Below are 11,818 nucleotides of genomic sequence, written 5' to 3' on the forward strand. Positions count from 1 at the left end.
TCTCAGATCTCTCACGTGCGCACCTGCACTGCTTCACTGCAGTCTTCAGTAGCGAGATCTGAGAGGCAGAGGAGGAGGTCAGACAGGTAAAAGAGGTGTGTTTGTCTGGGTCCAGAGCCACTCTATCTCTTTTTTCCATACCCCGGGTGTCCTGGACGCCTGCAGCTTGCTCCGGCCTTCATTACACCTTCCTGGTGAGGTGCCCCTTCACCTCATCATCGGGACCGCATTAAGTCCACGAATCCTGGTGAATGGATTTTCTTCTACCGTACTTGTACAGCGTCACCCTTAATGCTTTCATATGGCAGGGACACAGCCATTGCCATTTTTGAGCTCCCCCCACCATATGCGGCAAACACAGATTCTCCAATCCGATTGGAAGTTTCACCACCCACTCTAGAAGACTACTCCAGTGTACAAGACTACTCCCATGTATACGACTCCTCCCGCGTATAAGACGATCCTGCGTCTAAGACGACCCCTGACTTTTGAGAAGATTTTCTTGGGTTAAAAAGTAGTCTTATATGCCAGAATATAGGGTAAATATTTTTTTGTATTTCTCCCAAATTCTTATTAATGTTGATCTTATAAAGTGATTTTTGATTTTTTCCTATTTTTGTCTTCTTGTACCAGAGGTACCCATAACACCCGATTCTCAGGTTGAACCCCTCCAGTACTAATACTTTCTCTCTTTTTAAGCCAAGTCAACCTGCAGGCATCGTAATATAATTTAACATTTGGAAGGTCCAGGCCTCCTCTTTTTTTATTCTCCGTCAAGTTTCTGTGTTTTATTCTCGGTTTTCTGCCTTCCCACTTCACACTTTAACAACACAACTGTTCAATGCTAAGGCATCCCACCAAGATGGAACTGTAGAGGAGAGTCTACTGAACAAGCCAGTACCTGCCGCATACCAGGACTGCCATCTGTTGAGGAGTTACGAAGGTGGAGGCATTACTTTGCATTCAACCATCGTATTTTAAGCTAAAGCACAGTTTATTTATTTATGTATTTATTTGCTTCATTTCTATACCGCGTTTCTCAGCCTTCTTAGGCGACTCAATGTGGTTTAACATGATGTAACAGTTCACATGATGTATCCCTTGAAAAAGGATTAGGAAAGAGGAGGGGAAGCTTGGAGGAAGGGAAGGGAACCGCTGAACCCCTCAATAAGCTTCACGGAGCCCCAAGGGTTCTACGGAGCACAGTTTGAGAACTGCTGTGCTAGATTAATCTAAAATGTAATTCAAATATTTTCTTCCTTGAAAAAGGGTGTCGTGGTATAAACTGCATGGATGGCAAGCATCTGACATAATTAGCCACCCCCTTAATGACTGTCTGGTCAGGAGATGGCATTTATAAATAATTAATTCCCTATTAAATGGTGAGACCGATGGGATGCAGAAACTCAGAAGTCATCCAAGAGAAGGGAGAGTCCTTTCATGCTTGTTTGCCAAGAGGATGGCATTTCTTGCCACTCTGGGGATGCTCGCGTTGTATGCCAGCCTTCTTGCTCTCTTCTTGAGGATTGCATGGGCCATTTATCGTGATCAGAGAAGGCTGCACATTCCCCTGGAAATCAAATACCCTATAAGGATACGAATTTTGTATACCGGACTCAAATTTGGAGTGCTTGCGGTAAGTCCTCTGGATTTTAATGCTCTTCTCTGTGTCTTTGTGTACATGTTTTGGTGGCACCATCATACGGATGCTTTCTTTCTCTGTGTCACACCAAGACAAGGGCCTTCTGATGGGGATGGGTTGCTTTGACTCAGCTCATGGGGAGGGATGGTTTCAAATCTTCAGCTCTGATTTCCAGGCTGTAAATGTGGTTCTAGTTCTCAGTTTTGGAAGCACCCAGTTCGATATGCTCCAGAAAAGGTTAAAATAAGGTGGCTTGTCATACAAACTGAAAATGGGACAATATTTCCTTAAGTTCTCTTCAGAGAGAACCTTTCTTTCCAAAGTCAAAACATGCTTGTTGGAAACTTCTAGAGATATTTGTATCCTCTTTGAGACCATGAGAGCACTGGGACAACATGTCTAGGTTCAACAGGATCCTGGGATTTCCGGGTTTGTTGTGGAATCAGAGTTCTTGCTCTATAAAGATACAGTTCATGGTGGGATTTCATATCCAGATCAAATTACCCTTCGTTCTTGTTCAAGGAGGTGTCTAAAAGAAATGTGTCCTATGGGCTGTGAGGCCAGAGCTCACAAGTGTGGAAATGATAGCCATGTATAAATATGTGAGAGGAAGCCACAGGGAGGAGGGAGCAAGCTTGTTCTCTGCTTCCCTGGAGACTAGGACGCGGAACAATGGCTTCAAACTACAAGAGAGGAGATTCCATCTGAACATTAGGAAGAACTTCCTGACTGTGAGAGCCGTTCAGCAGTGGAACTCTCTGCCCCGGAGTGTGGTGGAGGCTCCTTCTTTGGAGGCTTTTAAGCAGAGGCTGGATGGCCATTTGTCAGGGGTGATTTGAATGCAATATTCCTGCTTCTTGGCAGGTGGTTGGACTGGATGGCCCATGAGGTCTCTTCCAACTCTTTGATTCTATGATTCTATGATTCTATGAAATAGCAGCCCAAGTGAGAGGTCTCCTTTAGACATTCCTTCAACAAGAATGGAAAGCACTTTGAGCTGGGTATGAAATCCCACCATGAATTGTATCACGACATTCTTGTACTTTTCCTGAGCATCTTGAGTTATTCTGAGTGGAACCCAATCTTTCCAACTTCAGACAAGGTTGGGGAATATCCTGGAATTTGTTTGAAGCTCCAGGTTTGAGGTCAACTGGACAGCTATTTGAACTGGTTCTCTGTCTGGACCATACACCAGCAAAGGGGGGAGGAGAATGGATTGTGTCCATGCTGCCACTGTTGCTGATCCCAACGGTCCGTAGAGTACTGTGTAAACACTTGGTCATCGACAGTGCCTCGATATGACGTTGGGAGAGGCAGCAACGAAGCAAAGAAGTTAGGGAGGGAGATGGGCCCTCTCTTCTTCCCAGTTGTAGATGCTTCCTCTGATGTTAGAATGGGGCACCAGCAATGACCAGGAATTCAGGTGGCTAGCTGAGAGTAGCCATGCCAAGACAGAAGGTGAAGTGATGTTCTGACACAGTCTCGGTCTTTCTGGACCATATGGATGCCATCCAAGCACTGCAACAGTTTTGTTAATATGCTGAGACACACTGCTGTGCCTCTTCTTAAAAGCAACCCCAAAACCCTAGGGTCTCCCATTAGACCCTAAGAGGGGAGAAGTTCTGGTATGACAGATTTATTTGATCAGATCTCTCTGTTGGGTGGACAAGTGCCACACATCGAGAATGCAGCTCAGGGGGTTTTATAGTCTTAGGTTTTAACCCTGGACAGACACACAAACTATTTCATTCACACTTCTCTTTCCCATTGTTCTCATCTGGTGTCTCCTTCTCAACAATTGACAACAGCAATTCTCAACCATTTCCCCCCTTTGCTGGCTTGTCGGTCTTTTGAACTTTCTCTTCTCTCAGCTAACTCTTTCTCTTGTGGCTTTGACTAGAAATTTTCCATCTCCCTCTTTTTGTCTAAACCTGTTCCTGGCTTGGTAATTTTCCATTGTTTACCTTTCTCTTTGCCTCAGTCATGGGATGATCTCTTCTAGATTCGGCCTAAGGCTGTCACTTTCTGTACGTAAGCCCTGTGTCCACATGACATTTATTTATTTATTTATTTATTTGCTGCATTTGTTAACCGCCGTTCTCAGCCCTAGGGCGACTCACGGCGGTGTACAACATATAAAAGACAATTTACAATAAAGCCATAACGACAAAAACCAACATATCACTAATACACAGTCATCTAATTACACTAAAAAATCCACTCCATCTTATCATAGAATCATAACCAATCTCGTAATCCATATTCCGTTCCAGTTGTCATTTCCAGTTACTGTAGCACTCAGTTAAATGCCTTCTCAAATAGCCATGTCTTTAGGCTCTTACGGAAGGACATAAGGGAGGGCGCCTGTCTGATGTCAACAGGGAGGGTGTTCCACAGCCGGGGGGCCACCACCGAGAAGGCCCTCTCTCTCGTCCCCGCCAGACGTGCCTGTGAAGCAGGCGGGATCGAGAGTAGGGCCTCCCCAGACGATCTCAAGGTCCTCGTGGGCTCATAGGCCGAGATGCGGTCCGAGAGGTATTTTGGGCCGGAACCGTTTAGGGCTTTGTAGGATAACACCAGCACCTTAAATTGGGCCCGGTAGCAGATCGGCAGCCAGTGGAGCTGGAACAACAAGGGCGTTGTATGCTCCCTGCGTCCTGCTCCTGTTAGTAACATGGCTGCCGCGCGCTGGACTAGCTGAAGCTTCCGGGCCGTCTTCAAGGGCAGCCCCACGTAGAGAGCGTTGCAGTAGTCAAGGCGGGATGTGACCAGAGTGTGTACCACCGTGGCCAAGTCAGACTTCCCAAGGTACGGGCGCAGCTGGCGCACGAGCCTAAGCTGTGCAAATGCTCCCCTGGTCACCGCTGAAACCTGGGGATCCAGGCTCAACGATGAATCCAGGATCACACCCAAGCTGCGAACCTGCGCCTTCAAGGGGAGTGCGACCCCATCCAGCACAGGCTGTAACCCTATACCCTGCTCGGCCTTGCGACTGACCAGGAGTACCTCTGTCTTGTCTGGATTTAATTTCAGTTTGTTCGCCCTCATCCAGACCATTACAGCAGCCAGGCACCGGTTCAGGACCTCGACAGCCTCCTTAGTAGCAGGTGGGAAGGAGTGACAGAGTTGGACACCGCACCCCGAAACTCCGGATGATCTCACCCAGCGGCTTCATGTAGATATTAAACAGCATGGGGGACAATATAGAGCCCTGTGGAACCCCACAGGTCAAAGGCTGTGGTGTTGAACAGGAGTCCCCCAATAACACCTTCTGGGTACGGCCCTCCAGAAATGACTGGAGCCACTGCAGAGCAGTGCCCCCGAGACCCATTTCCGCAAGGCGTCCCAGAAGAATACCGTGGTCGACGGTATCGAAGGCCGCTGAGAGGTCCAGGAGCACCAACAGGGACACACTCCCCCTGTCTAGCTCCCGGCGCAGATCATCCACTAAGGCGACCAAGACCGTCTCGGTACCATGTCCCGGTCTGAAACCAGACTGTGCCGAATCCAGATAATCCGTGTCTCTCAAGAATACCTGGAGTTGTGAGGCCACCACGCTTTCCATGACTTTGCCCAAGAAGGGAAGATTGGAAACAGGCCGAAAGTTGTCAAATTTAGTGGGGTCTAGTGATGGTTTCTTCAACAGCGGTTTTATAATAGCTTGTTTTAAGCTCGCTGGAATCTTGCCTTCTCGAAGGGAGGCATTAACCACCACCGTTACCCACTCAGCCAATCCCCCTCTGGCCTCCTTCAGAAGCCAGGATGGGCAGGGGTCTAGGATGGACGTGGTGGGCCTCATTCCTCCAAGTATCTTGTCCACATCCTCGGGCTTCACAAACTGAAAAGAATCCATCAAAATAGGACAAGCAGGTGCTCGTGTCACATCCTCGGAGACTGCATTTAACATGGTGTCCAGCCCAGAACGGATCAAAGCGACTTTGTCTGCAAAGAACCGAGCAAATGCTTCACAGCGCGTGACCGAATTGTCAGGGCTCCCGCCTGAGGTGGCGGGAGTTAAAAGACCTCTGACAATCCGAAACAACTCCGCCGGACGGTTTTTTGCAGACGCAATAGTGGCCGCAAAGAAAGTTTTCTTTGTGGCTTTTATTGCCGCGGCATATGCCCTTAGAAAGGACACAAACCGTGCTCGATTTGGCTCGCTTGGATCCGAGCGCCACACGCTCTCTAGTTCCCTCTTCCTTCGCTTCATCACTGCCAGCTCCTCAGTAAACCAAGGAGCTGGTTTAGCTCGGCTACTTGAGAGGGGACGTTCCGGAGCGATCATGTCAATTGCCCTGGTCATCTCCCCATTCCAGAGAGCGACCAAGGCCTCGACATGGTCACCTACCGAGGTGGCGGGAAACTCCCCAAGAGCTGTCAGGAATCCATTCGGATCCATCAGCCTCCTGAGGCGGACCATCTTAATGGGTCCTCCACCTTTGCAGAGGTTAGGGGGCGCAGTGAGCCTAAATCTGATCAGGAAGTGGTCGGTCCATGGCAACGGAGAGATGGACAGCTCCTCCACACTGCCACCCTGCTCCCATCCCTGGCAGAAAACCAAGTCCAATGTATGTCCAGCACAGTGGGTGGGGCCAGATATTTGTTGGGACAGCCCCATGGTTGCCATGGCAGACATGAAGTCCTGAGCCGCTCCTGTGAGGGTCGCCTCGGCATGGATGTTGAAGTCCCCCAGCACAAGAAGCCGTTGAGACTCCAACGCCAGGCTCGAGACTACCCCCGCTAGCTCAGGTAGGGAGACTGTAGTGCAGCGAGGTGGACGGTACACTAGCAGAATCCCTATTCTGTCCCGGTCACCCACCCTCAGGTGAACGCATTCAAAATTTGTGGTCTGCGGGATGGGACTCCTGGTCAGATGGATGGAATCTATATAGACCACTGCGACCCCGCCTCCCCGTCCTCCGGATCTCGGTTGGTGCTGTACAAAGAAGCCTGGAGGACAAAGCTGGGTAAGATTTACGCCTCCAGCTTCATCCAGCCAGGTTTCCGTGATGCACACCAGATCTGCCCGCTCATCCAGGATTAGGTCCTGGATCCAGGTCATTTTTCCATTGACAGATCTGGCGTTCAACAGCACCACCTTCAATCCAGAGGGCCCGCTCGCCTGGTTACACCAATTTACCTTAGGAGACCGGTTCGGGATTGTTAATGTAGATAAGCGGTCCGAATTAGAGGTCTCCTTTTTCCGCATCTCCCCCTCCCCACCACGACGTCTATGGGGGCCCCTCGGCTAGTGGAACACCTCCCCTCCTCCATGCCGCAGTCCAAAACCAAGGTCTTAGTTTCTGTTTCGCTAGTTGTTTGGTTTCTTGGCCCTTGCCAACTCCCTTGCTTCCCTTTCTCCCCCCTCCCCGCCGTTTAATTCTCCTTTATATTTTTCTGTAAACAGGAATCATTCTTTAAAAAATCTGGCTTGTGCAATCCATTCAAATTACTTGAGTGGTTGTACAGAACATTTATACCCAAGTGGAGCCCAACACTGACGATCAAGGACTTGGTGTTTGATGACGTTCCGGTCAGAGTGTTTTGGCCCAAAAGAACTCCTTCTGGGAAGAGAAGAGGAGTGGTTGTCATTCCAGGAGGTGGTGCAATTCAGGGAAATATTGGTAAGTTCTCCAGGAAACAGAGTTCAGGTGGAGTATATAGGATGTTTCTATGTACATAGTCATGAAACCCATCAGTAATAATCTCTCTTGAAACATGATTTGTTTTTCAGGGCTAACTGGCCTACCATGCCGCTACATTGCCTGGGAAACCGATTCTGTCGTTATGACTGTTGCGTAAGTGACTTCATACTCATTCTGGCTCTATAAGAATGGACATTCTCCCACACTATTCTCTTTCCAAGAAACTTTAAAAGACACAGAGGCTATTTAAATTTCCACACACAGAGGCTATTTAACATTCCAGCTACATGAGGGTATTCTGGTCACCAGGGGAGTTGTGACTTCGTCGTCCACTTGGGACATCCTCTATCGGACAGATGTACTTCCTCATTCTTTTGCATGCTTGCTGGAGATTTTATGATGTCGTAAATTAGTAAAATTAGCCTCCCCGCATAAGCGGTACCTACATTTCATACTTGACAGATACAACTGTCTTTCAGGTTGACAGCAAACTGCACAAATGGTCAGAAGCTGACTCCGACCCAGGCTGGTGTCGAACTCTTGATCTCTTGGTCAGTAGTGATCTTAATGCCACTGACTCCCAGTCAGCTGCGCCACAGTCCCAGTTCGGTATTTCCTTTCTCAATAAACTATTTTCCTATTGGAGAAGCCAACAAACAAAGGAAGAGGGTGTCTCTCATCCCAAATGGATGCCTTGTTTCAAAATGTTAAGGGAGATGCAGAACGTTCCTTTCCAAAATGACAATCATGTGGTTGAAAAATTCATATCATGAGTGTACTCTGTTATTCATGGTGAATGAAAATGTATGAAGGAAAATGATCCCAGGTGATTTTAGCCTGAAGACACTTGGATTGAAAGACATTGGCATTTTGGAGGTCCTCCAACTCAATTCCACAATATGCTTCCACCAGATGTTGATGACAGGGACAAGCATTTTCCCTGTCCTCCAACATGATTTCATAGTATGCTTCCACCAGAAGACGACCATATGGTCTTACTGGTGGACTGAGAAATTGTAGGGAATAGTTGTCTTTACCCATTTTCTAAGTCTTCCTACCAATTCTGGTATTCTTCCACCAGAGGTTGATGGCAAAGTCCTACAATTTCTAGGTTGGATTTCTCTTTAAGCCTTTTCCTTGTCTTCCAACATGACTCTATGGCACTGGTTCACAACTTGAAGGCCTCCAGATGTTTTGGCCTTCAGATTTCAGAAATCCTATCAGCAGGTAAACTGGTTGGTATTTCTGGGTGTTGTAGACCAAAACATGGGGACCCACAGGTTGAGAACCACTGCTCTATGGCACTTTGACACTTTGAAGGAGCTTTACACAGCACAACACTCATTTGAAGCCAAAGTATGGGTAAGGTGTTATCTGTACGCAGATGATGTCCAACCCTGTCACTCCTTCCCACCCGTTACTAAGGAGGCTGTCCAGACCTTGAACCAGTGCTTGGCCGCTGTGTCGGACTGGATGAGGGCTAACAAATTGAAAATGAATCCAGTCAAGACAGAGGTCCTCCTGGTCAGTCGAAAAGCCGAACAGGGTATAGGGTTACAGCCTGTGTTGGATGGAGTTACACTTCCCCTGAAGACGCAGGTTCGCAGCTTGGGAGTGATCCTGGATTCATCACTGAGCCTGGAACCCCAGGTTTCGGCAGTGGCCCTCATTTGAAAGTACAATTCCCGCCAAGTGGAAAACCCCGTGCACTGTTCCCGCCATACTATAAACCGTTGTCTTCCAAGGTCGACAGCTGCAGAGTTCTTATCAAGGTCTTATGTCAGGACCCTAGATTTCAGCACCAATACTGACGGCCTGGAAACTGGATCCTGACAGTGCTCCACGCTCTGGTTACATTCCAAATAGATTACTGCAACGTGCTCTATGTGGGGCTGCATTTGAAGACGGTTCGGAAACTTCAGCTAGTTCAATGGGCGGCAGCCAAATTAGTAACTGGGGTGGCATACAGGGAGCATACCACCCCCTGCTATGCCAGCTCCACTGGCTGTCGGTCCATCTCCGAGCCCAATTCAAAGTCCTGGTCTTGACCTATAAAGCTCTATACGGTTCTGGCCCAGCTTACTTGTCCAAACGCATCCGCCCCTACATCCCACCTCGTAATCTAAGATCATTCGGGGAGGCCCTGCTCTCGCTCCCGTCAACAGCACAGATGTGCCTGGACGAGAGACAGGGCCTTCTCAGCTGTGACCCCCTGCCTATGGGACACACTCCCAAATGAGGTAAGATCCGCTCCCTCCCTCCTTGCTTTTTTAAAAAAAATTAAAATCATGGTTTTGGGACCAGGCCTTCGGGCAGTAGAAGTAAATGTATGCAGCATTTCGGAAAGACAATGACTGGAACGGCGATTTGGTGGACGATACTGTTTTATTGTTTCAGAGTAAAAGGCGAAAGATTTATACGATCTGAAGAGAAACCAGAGTATCGATACTGTTTTATTGTTTCAATGATTGTTTAATTGCTTGTGGATGTACTGTTTTGAACTTGATTTATGTCAAATTGTAGTGTATAATTGTAATTGTACTGGCATTGAATTATGCCATTAATTATGTGTAAACCGCTTTGAGTCCCCCTCGGGGTGAGAAAAGCGGTATCGAAATACTGTAAATAAACGTAACACCCGGGATAAGTGAAGGAACATTGTACACAAAAACAAGACTGTGCACATCCCTACAGGGCATTGGACTTGAATTGTAACATATGTTTTTAGGATATTCTGTGCCTAACATTCAAGAACGTTATCATGTGGATTACAGATAAAGACCGTTTCTCATTTCTGCTTCAGGTTTCGTTTGGCTCCAGAGCATCCGTTCCCAATCCCAGTTATGGATTGCTGCACAGCTACTAAGCACTTTTTGAAAAATGCAGAGGAATATGGAGTGGACCCAAATCGCATTGTTCTCTATGGAGAGTGTAGCGGAGGGACATTTGCTGTAGCCGTTTCTGAATATTTGGCAGGCAGGAAAGATCTCCCAAAGCTAGGAGGCCAGGTCCTCATCTATCCGGGTTTGCAGGCCGTCGATTTCAATTTGCCTTCTTATCAGCAAAACCATTCGATCCCTTTCCTGTTCAAGAAATGGGCCTTAATGGTTGCTACCCGGCTTCTGACTGCAAAGGAGGTCAACCTGGAGGACGTCATGAAGAATGCTCATCTACCTGAACATGTGTGGATGAAATACAGGAAATGGGTCAATCCCAATGACATTCCAGAAAGATTTAAGGGCAGGGGTTACGTGCCCATGGAGCGGCCTCCGTTTCGCCAAGAACTTTACGAAATCATGAAAGAAGCAACCAACCCCATGTATTCCCCACTTTTAGCAGAGGATGACGTGATCCGCCAGCTCCCCAAGACTTTCCTTGTAACCTGTGAATACGATATTTTCCGAGATGATGGGCTTTTATTCAAGAAACGGCTAGAGGACAACGGTGTCCCACTGACGTGGTATCACATCGAGGACGGTTTCCACGGAATGTTGTTTGGCGTTGGCAATAGCCTAATGCAATACCCAGGAACGAAACTCCATTGCCAGCATATAAATAATTTCATTAACAGTATATAAAACACATGTTTTATTTTATTGTTGAAGGCTTTCGTGGCCAGAATCACTGGGTTGTCTTAGGTTTTTCAGACTGTATGGCCATGTTCTAGAAGCATTCTCTCCTGACGTTTCACCTGCATCTATGGCAGGCCTCCTCGGTGGTTGTGAGGTCGGTTGGCAACTAGCAAAATTTCTGCTTTCAACCTGCTAGGTGAGCAGTTGAGCTGGGGCAAACAGCGGGTACTAACACTGATCTAGGCTTGAACTGCTGACCTTTTGGTCAACAGGATCTTTCTGCAGCATAGGAGCTTAGTCTTCTGTGCTAAGCTCGGCCCTTATGGCTCAAAATGGTAAAGGTGTCATCCAGAAAACTGAACCACACAGTGGACTTTTTTGTTGCTGTTCCCAGGGCTTGTTTTTCAAAGTCTTCCATGGCAAAAAGTGTTCCATGTAGAGGTGGGGCTTTAGCACAGCAGGGTAATCACCAAGCAGCAATAAATCTTGCCAACCGGAAGGTTGATAGTTCGAAACTTGGATCAGGGTGAGTGCCTGAGCTTTAGTCCAGCGTTTGCCCAACAGGGGCGGCCCAACAGTGGCAGCAGTGACTTCCCCCTCGACCCTCCTCTGCTCCGTGCTCCTAGAACATAGAGCAGTGGAGGGGCAAGGGTGAAGCCACTGCTTCTGAGACCCTCTTTGGCAATGTCCTTCTCCTGACCCCCTCTGCCGCTCCATGCCTCAAATGGTCCCCTCCTTGCCAGGCTGTGCTCCCAAGCTTGGCGAAGAAGGAGACAAGAGCAGCAGAGGTGCGAGGGGGAAGACTTGTCCCTCTGTTGCTCTGTGCCTCAGAGGGTCCTTTCCTTGCCAGGCTGGGCAACCAAGCCTGCCGCTCAGCCTGGGGAGGAAGGAACACAGAGGAGCACAGAGGAGCAAGGGGGAAACCGCTGCTGCCGAGGTCCTCTTTGGCAGTGGCCTCC

At 48.2% G+C, this 11,818-nt stretch overlaps 1 protein-coding gene across 1 annotated transcript; it reads left to right on the plus strand.

The window, feature by feature from the left end:
- The first annotated feature begins 1,433 nt into the window (after positions 1-1,433).
- Positions 1,434-11,023, plus strand: LOC137097781 (arylacetamide deacetylase-like 4). Its single transcript, XM_067472909.1, has 5 exons — positions 1,434-1,640; positions 3,123-3,127; positions 7,050-7,266; positions 7,377-7,440; positions 10,091-11,023. The coding sequence occupies exons 1-5, from the start codon at positions 1,460-1,462 to the stop codon at positions 10,863-10,865; spliced, it is 1,242 nt and encodes a 413-aa protein (XP_067329010.1). The 5' UTR covers positions 1,434-1,459; the 3' UTR covers positions 10,866-11,023.
- Positions 11,024-11,818: the final 795 nt, after the last annotated feature.

Source organism: Anolis sagrei, chromosome 13 (genome assembly GCF_037176765.1).
Source record: "Anolis sagrei isolate rAnoSag1 chromosome 13, rAnoSag1.mat, whole genome shotgun sequence".
Lineage (NCBI taxonomy): Eukaryota > Metazoa > Chordata > Lepidosauria > Squamata > Dactyloidae > Anolis > Anolis sagrei.